Raw genomic sequence first — 17,712 nt, forward strand, 5'->3', positions numbered from 1 at the left:
TGGGGACTAATCTGACACCCAGGGCTGATTACTGGCTAATAATACACACACAGAGGAGTCATCTTGTGGTCATCTTCTACTCAGATTCTACTGTAGCCTGTCTGTCTGACCCTTTATACTGTCCTCCTGGCAGCCAGAGACCATGATAGGTGTATAATGGTGAAAAAAGTCACATCTAAATCAATTTAAAGTGGTTTTTATTTTTTATTTTTAGATTAGCATTAGATATACCTTTATATTATCTCTTATGTTGATCTTTTCATGTACTTTTATATTATCTCTAATGTTCATCCCTTCATATTATATCTAACATTGATCTTTTCATATACCTTTATATTATCTCTGATGTTAATCTTTTAATATACTTTTATATTCTCTCTAATGTTGACCCCTTCATATACCTTTATATTATCTCTGATGTTAATCTTTTAATATACTTTTATATTCTCTCTAATGTTGACCCCTTCATATACCTTTATATTATCTCTAATGTTGACCCCTTCATATACCTTTATATTATCTCTGATGTTGATCCTTTCATATACCTTTATATTATATCTAATGTTGACCCCTTCATATACCTTTATATTATCTCTGATGTTGATCCTTTCATATACCTTTATATTATCTCTAATGTTGACCCCTTCATATACCTTTATATTATCTCTGATGTTAATCTTTTAATATACTTTTATATTCTCTCTAATGTTGACCCCTTCATATACCTTTATATTATCTCTAATGTTGACCCCTTCATATACCTTTATATTATCTCTGATGTTGATCCTTTCATATACCTTTATATTATCTCTAATGTTGACCCCTTCATATACCTTTCTATTATCTCTAATGTTGATCCCTTCATATACCTTTATATTATCTCTAATGTTGATCCCTTCATATACCTTTATATTATCTCTAATGTTGATCCCTTCATATACCTTTATATTATCTCTAATGTTGATCCCTTCATATACCTTTATATTATCTCTAATGTTGATCCCTTCATACTTGTAATAGGACCGTTGTTTATGAACAGGTCATATACTGTATGCTCAATGTCTATCTTTACAACAAACATAATGAGGTAATAACTCAGTAATACCAGAGCAACATATTTGGCAAATAAGTAATGTCATTGAAGAATACTGCCTATATGACGATATAGACCCTAGAACACACAACTAACTATACACTCACAATTGTCCCTTTGAAACGGACAGACATGTTTTTGCTCTGCTATTACTTCAGTACTTAGCAACGAGATCCTCAGGAGAAGTTTTTCCACTCGGTACAGGGGAACGATGGAGGGCAATGACTTGCGACAGACGGAGAGACAGAGGGAGTGGATTATGATCACACTGCTGGACACAGGAACAATAATTTAGGCGCAGGGGACCAGGAAGGGAGGGTGAGGGGTGCCAAGCAAGAAGAGGGTGGTGATTAGTTTTGACGATGATTCAGATATTTAAGAGGATTGTAGGGTAGGCAGGGAGGTGGAGGAGATAAATATAGAGGGATGAAGAGTTGAACCAGGGAGGTGGAGATAGTGAGTAGTTCAAAGCACTACACAAAACATGGAAACAAAATGATGAGCTCTCACTTGTCATTATGTGTCATAAACAGTTGTAAGCTCAAAAGAAAAGGTGAAACATTGTCAGGACTCTGCAAACCGTGTGTTTTGTATAGAAATTGAACAAGGCCAGTCAAGTTCGTCCATGACAAACCATTTCTGTAGGGACCTCACTTTATGCATGGGGGCTTAGTCGTGCTGAAACAGGAAAGGTTGTTGCCACAAAGTTTGAAGCACAGAAACATCTAGAATGTCACTGTATGCTGTAGCGTTAATATCTCCCTTCACTGGAACTGAGAGGACTAGCCCAAACCATGAAGAACAGCCCCAGACCATTATTCCTCCTCCACCAAACGTTACAGTTGTCACTATGCATTGAGGCAGGTAGCGTTCTCCTGGCATCCGCCAAACCCAGATTTGTCCGTCGGACTGCCAGATAGTGAAGTGTGATTCATCACTCCATGCTCCATCCATTGCTCCAGAGTCCAATGGCGCTGAGCTTTACACCACTCCAGCCGACGCTCTGCATTGCTGTGATAATATTAGGCTTGTGTGCGGCTGTTCGACCACGGAAACCCATTTCATTGAGCTCCTTGTTTGGAACTCGGTAGTGAGTGTTGCAGGCGAGGACGGACAATTTTTACATACTACGTGATTCAGCACTTGGCGGTCCCGTTCTGCTCCTAGAAGTTCCCACTTCACAATAACAGCAATAACAGTTGACCGGGGCAGCTCTAACAGGGAATACATGTAACAAACTGACTTGTTGGAATGGTGGCTTCCTATGATGGTTCCACGTTGAAAGTCACTGTGCTATTCAGTAAGGCCATTCTACTGCCAATATCTGTCAATGGACTGTGCATGGTTGTGTGCTTGACTTTATACACCTGTCAGCAACGTGTGTAGCTGACATAGCCGAATCCAAAAATGTGATTTGATTTGTAGCTGAAATAGCTGAATCCACTTATTTGAAGAGGTGTCCACATACTTTTAGTGTATGTGGCATGGGTTAGGACTAAGGTTGCACATTTTGGGAAATATTCAGAGGTGGAAACTTCCGTGGGAATTAACGGGAATCAGCAGGAATGTATGGAAATTAATGGAAATATATGCTAATTAATATTGATACCATTTAAATGTAGATGTTTTTTTTTTGCATTGGATATATTTACCATATCATATGGAGACAGAAACATAAACCTTTCACCTTATCATAAGTAGACATAATTGCTAATGATTAAAACCTTCCAATAGAAAAAAAATCGTTACGAATTGAACTTTAATTAAATGAGTTGACTCTGCACATGGGATGATTTCACTGAACAACAAAAGAAAGGGAATATTGAAGGATCCACAATGATCCATCGCATCTCCCAAAAACGTTTTCAACATTGATAGTCTAGAAACTAAAGCTTTGGTTGTCTTCCTCCCAGGCTTCCATGTCTTCTCCCTGAACATCCTCAATGTCCACCTCTTGAACATCAGACTCTGAGGCCTCATCTTCACTGTTACTTTCCAACCCTGTTGAGGATGGCTCGTTGTCAGGCTCAAAAAGCCTCAAATTTGCCCAGATGGCCATCAATTTTTCAACCCTTGTATTGGTCAGCCTGTTGCGTGCTTTGGTGTGTGTGTTCCCAAACAAGGACCAGTTGCGCTCTGAGATGGCTGATATTGATATGATTTGGAGGATGGTAGAGGCAACAGGGGAAAGCGCCTCAAATCCACAAAGTACCTTCCACCAGGTGGCTGATGAGATATGTTGGCACGACTGCCATATTGCATCTCCATCCCAAAGCCCTTGCTTGGAAGTGTGCTTCACCAGACTGCCAAGAACCTTGCCCTCATCAAGCCAAGGTGGCGAGACACGGTAGAGATGGCACCATAGGCCTTGTTGATCTCTGCACCAGACAGGATGCTCTTGCCAGCATATTTGTGGTCCAACATGTACGCTCTGGTGTGTATGGGCTTCAGGCTTCTGTCTTCAGACTTCAGACTTCTGTCTTCACACTTTTTGATGTATTTCAGAACTGCAGTTTCCTCTGCTTGGAGAAACAGTGAAGTGGGCAGGGCAATACGGATTTCTTCTCATACATCTGCAAGCAGAGTCTGAATATCAGACAGGATGCCATAGTCTCCCTCAATCTGTGCAATGGCTACAGGTTTCAGGAGTTTCAGGCTGCTTACCACTCTCTCCCAAAATACATCATCCTGGAGGATCCTCTTGATGGGGCTGTCCGTATAGGCAGACTGTGATATGGCCATTTCTTGGAGACTCCTTCCCCTCCAGGAGACTATCAAACATGATGACAACACCACCCCAACGGGTGTTGCTCGGCAGCTTCAATGTGGTGCTCTTATTCTTCTCACTTTGCTTGGTGAGGTAGATTGCTGCTATAACTTGGTGACTCTTCAAATACCTAACCATTTCCTTGGCTCTCTTGTAGTGTATCCATTGTTTTCAGTGCCATAATGTCCTTGAGGAACAGATTCAATGCATGAGCAGCACAGCCAATGGATGTAATGTGAGGGTAGGACTCCTCCACTTTAGACCAAGCAGCTTTCATGTTCGCAGCATTGTCTGTCACCAGTGCAAATACCTTCTGTTGTCTAAGGTCATTGATGACTGCCTTCAGCTCATCTGCAATGTAGAAACCGGTGTGTCTCTTGTCCCTTCTGTCTGTGCTCTTGTAGAATACTGGTTGAGGTTTGGAGATGATGTAGTTAATTATTCCTTGCCCAAGAACATTCGACCACCCATCAGAGATGATTGCAATACAGTCTGCTTTATCTTTGATTTGCTTGACCTTCACTTGAACTCTGTTGAACTCTGCATCCTGCAAATGAGTAGATAAAGCATGTCTGGTTGGGGGGGGTATGCTTGGCAAAGAACATTCAGAAATCTCTTCCAATACACATTGCCTGTGAGCATCAGAGGTGAACCAGTTGTGTACACAGCTCGAACAAGACATTCATCAGCATTTCTCTGACACGTTCCTCCATTGAGTCAAAAAAACTTTGGATTCCAGGAGGACCATGAGCTGTTGCTATCGATAAGGTGTCTGATTCACAATTGTCACCTCGAATAGAAGTAGAGGGACTTTTGTCAGAGGTTGCTTGTTGTGAGAGCTGAGGGAACTTTATGCACTTGGCCAGATGTTTCTGCATCTTTGTTGCATTCTTCACATATGATTTGGCACAGTATTTGCAAATATACACAACTTTCCCTTCTACATTAGCTGCAGTGAAATGTCTCCACACATCAGATAGTGCCCGTGGCATTTTCCTGTAAATATTAGAAAATCAGTTAGATTAAACAACTCCTTTTTAAGATAAATGTTTTAAAATGAAACATGTATGGAAACAGGTGAAATAACACTCCTCAGTTAGCAAGCTAAACCCCACATGGAAGAAAAAAATAACTAGCAAAAATAGTTCACAAGTTAAACATGATTTAAACACACTTTGCTGTAGGCTACTACTTACTAGTTAACAAAAAAATCATGTATGTCATAAAATATATTCACCTCACCCATTATTGTAATGAAAACTTACCAGAAAGCATGTAGTCCTTGGCTCAGACAGTGTAGTTGTGTGGGCTCAATAGCATCTCATTAGTGTGCAAGATCTTGAGAATCAGCTGTACATGTGATGGAAGAATACACTGCACATGTGATGGAAGAATACACTGTGCATGCAGAGGGTTGCAATTCCATTTTATTAGGGATTGTTTAACCAAAAAATGCCACAGGACCTGGAATTGCCTTATGTGTATCCCACAAAAAAAAAGGTTCTGTTATAAGCTAACTTTTTTGATGAATTTAAGCTAAATTCCCATGGAAAATTTTGGAAAGAAATCTTGAAATTTACCCTGTTTCAGACCCTTTGCAACCCTAGTTAGGACACAGTAGGTTAAACTATATGCCAGGCTTCTTCTTAACTGGTGAACAAGACTATTAAGCCAAAAACATAATGGTAACCGCAGCCAACACTTTAAAGTATGAACTACTTTCATTGAATGAACTACTTTCATTGAAGCAGACGGGGTACCTGATGTAAACATGAATTTCCCAAGCATTTAGGCCTACAATCATGCGTCTATGGGGATGGATAATGATGGAGTTATTGGCCACAACCAATACTACATCATAATTTCGTTTTATATCGAGAGATAGTCCTGTAAAATGAACTGTTCACTTACTGCTATTTGTCTCCATCTGCTGTTGAAGAAGGTCATATACGGACTATGTCTTTAATGACAGCCCACTCCAGTGACATGCTCAGGCTTTCACGCCCCAGTCTGTCTGTAATTTGAGCTCCAGAGGCAATACGGATTTTGCAGAAACTGGCAGCCACGTCACCGCTACAGGTCTGACCAACTTTCCCAGCCCTTTGCGGAAAGTGCTGCAGAGGAATCCCTATGCAGAATATCTATAATGAACGTTTATGAGCATTTATAGTGATTTCCAAAGAACAAGAGGACATAACATTTGGGAACATTGGAGTTATTTCTTTTAGGGGAGTCTCATTTTACATACGTTATTGTTTTGACTTCGCCTGAAGACTACTTGGAGGCCTCATTCTTACAGATTTGTACCAATATTTCGACTCTTTCTTTTTGGAATACCAAAACAGCACTATGAATATCTTCCGTCTAGCCGGTGACGTGTCACATCTCGTTGCTATCATCATTCTATTTATGAAGATACGGAGGTCCAAATCCTGTGCCGGTATGTTGACAGTGGGATTATTTGCTATGCAGTTGTTTACAGGGAAGTCTTGCTGTTAATGATTTATTGACTTGCTCATTCATTGGCCTAAACTCTGTTTAACAAACTTGGGGACACATTGCCTGACGACTCAAACTGAATTCTCCCGCTGCTCCTTGTTCTTGTTCGCTAAATAGGCATAGTTAATTTCTCAGAAAAAAATAACATCCGTGGTAGCCAGGCACAGTGAAAAGGAATCCATGTGTCCATCTCAATTGGGAAGTTGACCTCACACTCCTAGTACTGGTCTGCAACGCTCACATCATGTAGCACTCGTGGAGCACTCAACAGTTATTTTGTTACTTTGTTGCAACATTGTAACAACGCTCCTCGGTTATAATTGGTTACATTACATTGCAATATGTTGTGGTTAGAGAGTAAATCAATTTGACTAGTCCACTTCGACGCACAAGAATGTTACGTGGCAAAGAGTTCAGTCTAACCATATTTGCTTTGGTGGTCGCACCCTGGTCTCCTTTTGTCGCGAACCGACTCAAAGCCCGTAACGAAAGGGAGACAACGTGGAGATAAGGAGTAACAAAACATATATTTATTAAATAAAGTAAACTAAGTACAATATACAATGGTGTGTGTAATCAGTAGTGTACGTGAGTGTTTTGCATGCATGAATGTGATAATGCAGGGTGTTGAAATGTGCCAAAGCAAACAACCAAAAGCCACCAAGATACACAACAAAAATCTATACAGTTGTCTGCATGGAGAGAGTCTCTTCCATGAATGGGGAAGTGGTGTATTTATCCTGGGACACACCGGGCCCAGGTGTTTCCCATGTAGATGACGACCCTCCCAACTCCGCCCACCGGCATCCTAATAAGGAAACAAGAACAAAGAGAGAATACTGCAGACAGAGTGGGAGGGTCGTCATAGCTTTCAAATCAAATCAAATCAAATTTTATTTGTCACATACACATGGTTAGCAGATGTTAATGCGAGTGTAGCGAAATGCTTGTGCTTCTAGTTCCGAAAATGCAGTGATAACCAACAAGTAATCTAACTAACAATTCCAAAACTACTGTCTTATACACAGTGTAAGGGGATAAGGAATATGTACATAAGGATATATGAATGAGTGATGGTACAGAGCAGCATACAGTAGATGGTATCGAGTACAGTATATACATATGAGATGAGTGTGTAGACAAAGTAAACAAAGTGGCATAGTTAAAGTGGCTAGTGATACATGTATTACATAAGGATGCAGTCGATGATGTAGAGTACAGTATATACATATGCATATGAGATGAATAATGTAGGGTAAGTAACATTATATAAGGTAGCATTGTTTAAAGTGGCTAGTGATATATTTACATAATTTCCCATCAATTCCCATTATTAAAGTGGCTGGAGTTGGGTCAGTGTCAATGACAGTGTGTTGGCAGCAGCCACTCAATGTTAGTGGTGGCTGTTTAACAGTCTGATGGCCTTGAGATAGAAGCTGTTTTTCAGTCTCTCGGTCCCAGCTTTGATGCACCTGTACTGACCTCGCCTTCTGGATGATAGCGGGGTGAACAGGCAGTGGTTCGGGTGGTTGATGTCCTTGATGATCTTTGTGGCCTTCCTGTAACATCGGGTGGTGTAGGTGTCCTGGAGGGCAGGTAGTTTGCCCCCGGTGATGCGTTGTGCAGTCCTCACTACCCTCTGGAGAGCCTTACGGTTGAGGGCGGAGCAGTTGCCGTACCAGGCGGTGATACAGCCCGCCAGGATGCTCTCGATTGTGCATCTGTAGAAGTTTGTGAGTGCTTTTGGTGACAAGCCAAATTTCTTCAGCCTCCTGAGGTTGAAGAGGCGCTGCTGCGCCTTCTTCACGACGCTGTCAGTGTGAGTGGACCAATTCAGTTTGTCTGTGATGTGTATGCCGAGGAACTTAAAACTAGCTACCCTCTCCACTACTGTTCCATCGATGTGGATAGGGGGGTGTTCCCTCTGCTGTTTCCTGAAGTCCACAATCATCTCCTTAGTTTTGTTGACGTTGAGTGTGAGGTTATTTTCCTGACACCACACTCTGAGGGCCCTCACCTCCTCCCTGTAGGCCGTCTCGTCGTTGTTGGTAATCAAGCCTACCACTGTTGTGTCGTCCGCAAACTTGATGATTGAGTTGGAGGCGTGCGTGGCCACGCAGTCGTGGGTGAACAGGGTGTACAGGAGAGGGCTCAGAACGCACCCTTGTGGGGCCCACGTGTTGAGGATCAGCGGGGAGGAGATGTTGTTGCCTACCCTCACCACCTGGGGGCGGCCCGTCAGGAAGTCCAGTACCCAGTTGCACAGGGCGGGGTCGAGACCCAGGGTCTCGAGCTTGATGATGAGCTTGGAGGGTACTATGGTGTTGAATGCCGAGCTGTAGTCGATGAACAGCATTCTCACATAGGTATTCCTCTTGTCCAGGTGGGTTAGGGCAGTGTGCAGTGTGGTTGAGATTGCATCGTCTGTGGACCTATTTGGGCGGTAAGCAAATTGGAGTGGGTCTAGGGCACATATGTCAGAGTCAAGGCCCGCGGGCCACATCCGGCCCGCGAGAAGGTTTTTTACGGCCCCTGGGATGATCTTGATTTGTTATTAGAACCGGCCCGCAGACCGCAGCAAGCCGGCAGCCCGCAGATCTTTTACACGCACCAATACTACATTTCCCACAATGCAACGGTGACGCACCGAGCAGTAGGCTGCTTCATTTCAATATTTATTGGCACAGCAGTTGTCAGCATCACAGTAAAATTAACTTTCAGATACCCATCAAAAATGGCAAAACGGAAGGTGGACACTGAGAACCGGGGGTTTCAAACAAGGTGGGAGTCGGAGTATTTGTTCACGGAGGTAGCTGGAAAACCTGTGTGTCTTCTGTGTGGAGAAAGTGTGGCGGTACTGAAAGAGTATAATCTGAGACGACATTATGAAACGAAACACGCGGACAAAAACAAGAATATGGACATGGAACAAAGGCTACAAAAGGCAGAGGAATTAAAACGAGGCCTCAAATCTCGACAGGCTCTGTTCAAAAAAGCCAAATCACAAGGCCAGGCTGCTGTCAAGGCCAGATTTATTTTGGCAGAAGAGATCGCTAAATCAGCCCGGCCATTTACGGAGGGGGATTTCATCAAAAACTGCATGATTAAAGTTTGTGACGAAGTTTGCCCAGAAAAAAGGCAACTCTTTTTAAATGTGAGTCTGAGCAGAAACACCATTGCCGAGAGAGTAGACCAGTTGTCCATCAATCTAAAAGAGCAGCTTGTGAAAAAGGGAAAAGATTTCATTGCATATTCCTTGGCTGTGGATGAGAGCACCGACATTTCTGACATTGCCCAGTTGTCAATTTTCATCCGCGGAGTGGACTCCAGCCTAAGCGTGACAGAGGAGTTTTTGGCTTTACGTCCTATGCATGGCACAACTACGGGGCATGATTTGTATGAAGAGGTGTCAAGATGTGTAAATGAGATGGAGCTGCCTTGGGAAAAACTCGTGGGTTTGACAACCGACGGAGCACCTGCGATGTGTGGACACAGGAGCGGACTGGTGGAGAAGATACGGGAAAAGATGCAAGAGGAAAACGCGACAGGTGAGCTGACAGCTTATCATTGTATCATACACCAGGAAGCGTTGTGCGGTAAAGCCTTGAAAATGGAGCATGTAATGAGCATCATCACGCGCACAGTTAACTTTATCAGAGCCAAAGGTTTGAATCACCGCCAGTTCAAGGCATTTCTGACGGAGTTAGAAACGGAGCATGGTGATTTGCCTTATCACACAGAGGTGCGATGGCTAAGCCAGGGAAAGGTGCTTCAAAGATGTTTCGAGCTTCGTGAGGAGATTTGTCTGTTCTTGGACAGCAAAGGGAAAGACACAACACAACTCCGAGACGAAATGTTTCTGTGTGAAATGGCTTTTCTGTGTGACATTACGAGTCATCTGAATGCAATGAACTTGCAGCTGCAGGGTCGGGATCGTGTCATCTCTGATATGTACAGTACAGTGAAGGCATTTAAAACCAAACTGACTCTGTGGGAGACGCAGATGCGGAAAGAAAATTTGAGCCACTTTCCCAGCTGCCAGACCATGAAAGAGAAGCTCTCTACCAGTGCGTTCCCGAGCGCACAGTTGGATGATAAAATAGGTATGCTTGCCGCTGACTTTCGACGCCGATTTGCTGACTTTGAAGCACAAAAAGCAGGTTGGAACTGCTCGGTAACCCATTTGCTGTTGACGTGGAAAGCTCACCACCAAACCTCCAAATGGAGTTGATTGACCTCCAATGCAATGATGCACTGAGGGCAAAATATGCGGCAGTGGGTGCTGCGGAGTTCGCCCGTTTCCTCCCCGACACAATGCCCCAGCTGCGCATCCAGGCTGCTCAAACGTTGTCTATGTTTGGCAGCACATACCTGTGTGAACAACTGTTTTCTTTGATGAACTTGAACAAAACATCACACAGAAGTCGACTTACTGCTGAACACCTCCACTCAATTCTGAGGATTTCCTCAGCTCAGAGCCTTACCCCGAACATTGATGAACTTGTGGAAAAGATGGGACACCACCAAGTATCACCCTCAACCTCAAACAAGTGAACATTACTGTGCAATCACATATTTAGAGTTTTTACTCAGTTCAAGTTTAAAAGTTAAAGTTTAATATTTGTTTTCACTGCATGTTACTTCTCCTTAAACAAAGTGTTGTTTTTGATTAATAGATTTTTGCACTTTATTTTATTGTATTTCAATCCAATTATATTTTAAAAATATTTCAGTTGAGTGGATGATAGAAAATTGCTATTATTGTTTTTTTCTTTGAAGTAAATTTAGCCCACTTTTGCTAAAATAGAAAATATAGGCTACTGATGGTGCCTTGAATACCGGTTTCTTTCATTTAATGTTCATGTTATGGGGATTTTTATATAAAGGAAATTTGTCTTTTGTGTCTGTTGAAAATTAAAGATTACTGACAGAGCCATAAGAAAATATTGCTTTATTTATCTGATCATATTGGAATATATTTGTTAGGTTTTCAGTAGGTTCAATTAGGTTCACTAGACTATATGCGTCATTTAAAAATTTTTCAATGAACATTCGAACAGTCCGGCCCTCGGCTTGTAGCTAAATTTTTTATTTGGCCCTCCGTCCATTTGACTTTGACACCCCTGGTCTAGGGTGTCAGGTAGGGTGGAGGTGATATGGTCCTTGACTAGTCTCTCAAAGCACTTCATGATGACGGAAGTGAGTGCTACGGGCGGTAGTCGTTTAGCTCAGTTACCTTAGCTTTCTTGGGAACAGGAACAATGGTGGCCCTCTTGAAGCATGTGGGAACAGCAGACTGGTATAGGGATTGATTGAATATGTCCGTAAACACACCGGCCAGCTGGTCTGCGCATGCTCTGAGGGCGCGGCTGGGGATGCCGTCTGGGCCTGCAGCCTTGCGAGGGTTAACACGTTTAAATGTCTTACTCACCTCGGCTGCAGTGAAGGAGAGACCGCATGTTTTCGTTGCAGGCCGTGTCAGTGGCACTGTATTGTCCTCAAAGCGGGCAAAAAGTTATTTAGTCTGCCTGGGAGCAAGACATCCTGGTCCGTGACTGGGCTGGGTTTCTTCTTGTAGTCCGTGATTGACTGGGTTTCTTCTTGTAGTCCGTGATTTCTACCTCAGATATCCGCATAGATGATGTTTTGCCATTCCCAGGTCATGAAATGAAATTGTTGCATATTTTTTTATTACATTTTATTTAACTAGGCAAGTCAATTAAGAACAAATTCTTATTTACATTGACAGCCTAGGAACAGTGGGTTAACTGCCTTGTTCAGGGGCAGAACAACAGATTTTTTTACCTTGTCATCTAGCAACCTTTCAGTTACTGGCTCAACGCTCTAACCACTAGGCTACCTGCTGCCCCATAGGTGAGATTAATGACTGTTGTTTGTTTCTGTAGGTATTTCTGGGAAGTCTCAGGTGCTTTTTGCATTAGTCTTCACTACAAGATACTTGGACCTGTTCACGAGCGTAATCTCCATCTACAACACAGTTATGAAGGTGAGGTAGACAATAGTATCCTACAAAGAAGCCAGCCAATCAATGAGTTGTGTTCTAACCTAAACTCCTTCCCTCTGTCTTGTGTGCTCAGGTGGTGTTCCTGGCTTTGGCATATGCCACTGTGTACCTGATCTACATGCGCTTCAGGAGCACCTTCGACTCAGAGAGTGACTCATTCCGTGTTGAGTTCCTGCTTGTGCCTGTGGCTGGGCTTTCCTTCCTGGAAAACTATGCATTTGCCCCCTTGGAGGTAAATGTGCCAGGTTCAATACATACTGAACATACAGGTAACTGCCAAAAAAAAGGAAACACCAACATAAAGTGTCTTAACAGGGCGTTGGGCCACCACGAGCCGCCAGAACTGCTTAAATGCGCCTTGGCATAGATTCTACAAGTGTCTGGAACTCTATTGGAGGAATGCGACACCATTCTTCCACAATCATTTCTTCCATTTGGTGTTTTGTCGATGGTGGTGGAAAATGATTCTCAGGCGCCGCTTCAGAATCTCTCATAAGTGTTCAATTGTGTTGCGATCTGGTGACTGAGACACACACACACACCCTTTAAACCCCCCTTTGTGAAGCCTCTACTCAAGTCATTGAGAGCTCCTCTAGGCATGATTGCCAAAATAATGGCCAACTGGGATTTTTATACATGACCCTAAGCATGAGGAGATGGTTTAACAGCACATCATACTTGATGTGTTTGTACATGAGCAGGTCAGACCTCATACTTGATGTGTTGGTACATGAGCATGTCAGATCTCATACTTGATTGAATGCATATCTTTGGTGCACAGATCCTGTGGACCTTCTCCATCTACTTGGAGTCGGTGGCCATCTTGCCCCAGCTCTTCATGATCACCAAGACCGGCGAGGCAGAGTCCATCACCACCCACTACCTGTTCTTCCTGGGTCTCTACCGAGCCCTGTACCTGGCCAACTGGGTGTGGCGTTACCACACCGAGGGCTTCTTTGACCAGATTGCTGTGGTGTCCGGTGTGGTGCAGACGATTTTCTACTGTGACTTCTTCTACCTTTACGTTACCAGGGGTAAGTATGAGCCAGGGAGGGATTTTGACTTTGTATTGTATTTCTAGTACATATTTCATCCCATTTCCCTTTCCCTCTTTGCCTTTGTCCCTCTCCAGTGCTCAGAGGAAGTGGAAAGATGTCCCTGCCCATGCCCATCTAAAGAGAGTCAGTGCTGTTTTAAGTGACAGTTAAGCAGTTTAGTAACTGAAAGCACCTCTGCCCACCAATCATACTTAGTAATGGACTACAGTCTGCAGTGTCACAGTACCCCCTGTATACCCTGGGGGGTATATACTGTACCCAGAGGGCAACCGTCGTGATGTTGGTACCTGGTGTGTTTGTTGGTGTGCTTTTTCCTAGACTAAAATGACCAAAGAACGATTGTCCTATGTTTTTGTGCATGAGTGTGTGGAACTGAATGTTAATGGGAATTGAGTAAATTGAATACTGTGGGATTTTTTATTTTTATTATACTTTTTATTTTTCATGGAGACAAATATTGTCCCGCTTGAATTAGTCCAATGGAGTTTGTTCCTTATTTTTCCTTTTCTAGTTAATGGCATATTGAATGTCTTATTACATCAGAATGGTGTAAACATTGTATATATGTGAGACATTTGTTCTGCTTTCCTGTCTTTTCACAATTTCTACATATAACAGTGACCAACCTTCAAGGCTTCCATTGTTTCACCAAGCAGAGTTCATTGGGAGACTTGTATTTAAGCTGCTCTGGGTGATATTTGCCATCCGTGTCAAGAGTTGTGCTATGTTCTTCCCTTTCTGATAATAAGTCCATGGAGATGCCATACAGAACCCACTGTCATGTATGTAACTCTTATATCCGTCCACTTCTTGACTGAACCAAGGTTCTTCTTAAATACGTTGTATTCTGTACTTTGATTTTTACCAGTCATTTCCATTCCTTTAATATTATTGCATTTCATTAAGCAGAACCAATACACATTAGTGTGATGTCACAGTTCAAACAAAATATATTTTGTATTTGATGAGTTATTTCTCACTAACTAGAGTTCATTCATATCTCAACATTTATTGACAGCATTTTGGGACCAGGATTACAATGGCAAAGGCAGATTAATGCTTCAACAAAATGGAAAGGTACTTACACTAAGTGTCTTGGTACTACTAAATGTGTATATGTGTGCCAAACTTTTACAACTGTGGTGCCCATGTTGTAATCATCAACATTTTAATACAAAGAACCTTCATCATTTGTAAATCAGGTCAGTAAAATGTATCTTTACTGGTTCATCAGGTTCTTCGTGTTGATTACTTTCAATTGTTTCATCACACCAGGATGTTTACTCCTGCATACTCACACTAGTGATCCACACCACTCAAAACCACACACACAAGTGATTCCCACCACTCAAAACCACACACACACACAAGTGATTCACACCACTCAAAACCACACACACACACAAGTGATTCACACCACTCAAAACCACACACACACAAGTGATTCACACCACTCAAAACCACACACACAATTGATTCACACCATTCAAAAATTCACAGCACACTTACTTTTCTATTGAGTATTCAATAATGAATGCCTGTTTACTCCCGTGGCACTATGACAACCTGGTCAAATAGAATCACTTCCTCAACTGTCAACTCTTATTCACTTTCTGATCATTTACCTCCATGTGTTAGTGCATTAATAGCTTCATCAACTATGACTGTCAATGGAAGAAAGTGCATCGGGGCTCTTTAGCAAGCCTACCTTATGAAGTCATTGTGAGGATTTTTCAGGGAACACAGTTGAGTGATAAATAAGTGTGTGAAACGAATTTGCACTTCAGAGACAGAAAAAAATATACGGGTTATTTAAGACCCTCATCTTCTACCTGATAACCCAGCACCATACAGTGAATAATAGTGGATATTAAATGTCCCCGTCAGTGTAGGAGAGTTTTGCGGTGTTTGTAAAGCACTTTACTTCCCTCTCTCACAGCTCCTCCCACCACTTTGGCAGCTGATGTGATTGACAGCGGTGTGGTAGCCAAAGCTGCTGCCCTCTCTATCGCCTTAACCTTTTTCACTGCTTTCCCTTTCCCTTTGCTTGTTACTCCAGCTCCCTCTGCCGCCCCCTTCCCCAGGGCAGACACCAGCTCACACCAGAACAACTTCTCTGCCTTCTTTCTGGCTGCCTCTTCCTCTCTTCTCCTCTCCTCCTCTTCCCTCCTTCTCATTCTCTCTGCCTCCGGTCCCTGAGGCTCTGGCCCTGTCTTCACCCCATCCTCCTCCTGCTTCAATGGAGTCATCCTTCTCTCTCCCAGAATTCCTTCCTGCACTTCTCTGATGGCTCTCTCTGCCTCATGGTACATCAGGTTGGTGTAACAGCCACCTCCGTTCTGCGCCACCATCTTGTCTATCTTCTCCAGGAGCTCTGTGACCTGAGTGCAGTCTGTTATCTTGTTGCTGTTGTTGAAGACATGGTAGCCCCCTGACATCTACTCACAAACTCCTGGAGCTCTTGGCTCTCCTTCAGGAAGTCTTCCATGCTTTTTCCCTGAAGCTGGTCACCCCAGGTGAACAGTACTACTGTGTATCTGAGGGCTCCTGGTCCAAAAGTGGCCTTGACCCACTCCAGGGCATCCAACTCCTCCTGAGTGAACCTGCCAGGCTGAAGGGTCACCAGGAAGGAGTGGGGGCCAGGGGCGGACAGCACCACACAGCGTCCTGCCTCAGCCGTCACCTCCTGAGGGGAGAGGCGCGTGTCGAAGAACCCTGGGGTGTCGACCACAGTGAGGTTCCTCCCAGCCACAGTTCCACTCTGTCTGTCACACTGACCAGTTACAGAACATGAAGAGATGTCCACCCGGAATGCCTGCCTCCCGAGGATGGTGTTACCAGAAGAGCTTCTCCCTGCGCCTGTCTTCCCCACCAGTACCATCCTCAGCGCCCCACTGTCAGGCTCCGGTGATGCTTCACATGCTGTGACACAAATTACAGTCATTTATACTGACCTAAGCAATCTAAAAGTGTAACCTACCTTGAAATTACTATCTGACATAGGCCTTCTGTTTTCCTATGATCACCTATATAATATGCAGGTCGATTATATTTATAATGGTTGGGGGCTGAGAAATGTAGTTAGCCTACATTACAGATTTCTGAGTGATGCTGTTCATTTTCGGTGGAAGCTGTAAAAAAAAAGAAGCTATACAAATGCCATCTTTTTCGATGCGCAATGGAAAATCTACCTGCTAGCAACAACAACAGTAGCCTATTACTGTTTCAATAGTCTCTCACCCAGATTCGAGGCAGCACATTCCAATGACGCCATCTCCACTGTCCCACATGAGTTAGCCATGGCGAACACGGCGGAGCTATGGATTCTCCGTGGAATACCTTAATATGCACTGGAATAAGAGGGTCCTGTCTTCGGTTGCGTTACTTGCGTATATTACCAGCGCTTCCTTATTCTTATGATAGTCTTTTTTATTGAGAAATTAAATATATTTGTATCCATGTCCTTTTTCTTTTCACCCGTTTACATGCCCTATCTACGATGCAATGCTGCAGAGTCAGACCATGATGTCATTGTGATAATGCGCACACGCGACCAGACAGTCTGCGCTGACCAACTGACACTGTACACCTACCTGTGGTCAGTTCTTTGATCCTACACTGTCAATTTGCCGTTTATGCGCCACATTTTGATATTCGCATATAGGGTGAATTCGGAAAGTGTGGGACGTCATATAAACTGGGACAGCTTTGTCCTGACGTGTTTATTTCTTGGTCTGACAAAACTATTATTACTTGCAGACAAACCAAAATCACATCGCTTAATTTATGTGAGATCATAGTGGGGTACAGAGCAAGCTTTAAACAGGAAGCTCACGCACCTCAAAGCGCAAGGTCAAATCAGTGACATGGCTGTTTTTGTTTTGATGTTAAGGTTATAAACATGTCATAAATAATTGCACTCTGCCAAACTGAAAATGAGCGTACTAGTTCTTCGCGGGTTGACTCCAGTGGGGGCTGTTGATGGGAAGATGGCTCATAATAACGGAACAAATGGAATCGCATCAAATACATATAAACCATGTGTTTGATACCCTTTCAACTATTCCTCTCCAGCCATTACCTCCTCCCCGATTAAGGTTCCACCACCCTCCTGTGGTTGACTTATAACCCGCGGTCCCCGAGGTTATATATGTAGGGCGGGCAGATTTAGTCGATTTGAATAAAGAGAAAACAGTACCTTAAAAAAATCTATAAATGTATAATTATATTGCAATTTATATCTGTAGGCTACATTGAATGTTTAGGGCCT

General features: G+C 43.1%; 1 protein-coding gene and 1 pseudogene across 1 annotated transcript; one reads left to right on the forward strand and one right to left on the reverse strand.

Annotated features, from left to right (window-relative positions):
• Nucleotides 1-5,885: 5,885 nt before the first annotated feature.
• Nucleotides 5,886-14,670, forward strand: LOC124016297 (ER lumen protein-retaining receptor 3). Its single transcript, XM_046331842.1, has 5 exons — nt 5,886-6,300; nt 12,266-12,366; nt 12,458-12,616; nt 13,166-13,418; nt 13,517-14,670. Exons 1-5 carry the CDS (start codon nt 6,210-6,212, stop codon nt 13,558-13,560), a joined length of 648 nt encoding a protein of 215 aa, XP_046187798.1. The 5' UTR covers nt 5,886-6,209; the 3' UTR covers nt 13,561-14,670.
• On the reverse strand, nt 13,821-16,990 carry LOC124016296 (annotated as a pseudogene).
• Between the last annotated feature and the right edge of the window lie 722 nt (nt 16,991-17,712).

This window comes from Oncorhynchus gorbuscha, linkage group LG26 (genome assembly GCF_021184085.1).
Source record: "Oncorhynchus gorbuscha isolate QuinsamMale2020 ecotype Even-year linkage group LG26, OgorEven_v1.0, whole genome shotgun sequence".
In the NCBI taxonomy this organism is placed as follows: domain Eukaryota; kingdom Metazoa; phylum Chordata; class Actinopteri; order Salmoniformes; family Salmonidae; genus Oncorhynchus; species Oncorhynchus gorbuscha.

What these genes read in the sequence shown, in the direction of transcription:
- LOC124016297 (XM_046331842.1), top strand. Translation starts at nt 6,210, where the DNA reads ATGAATATCTTCCGTCTAGCCGGTGACGTGTCACATCTCGTTGCTATC. An exon ending in GAGGTCCAAATCCTGTGCCG is followed by an intron (nt 6,301 to 12,265) that starts GTATGTTGACAG and finishes TTGTTTCTGTAG; the next exon opens with GTATTTCTGGGAAGTCTCAG. An exon ending in CTACCTTTACGTTACCAGGG is followed by an intron (nt 13,419 to 13,516) that starts GTAAGTATGAGC and finishes GTCCCTCTCCAG; the next exon opens with TGCTCAGAGGAAGTGGAAAG.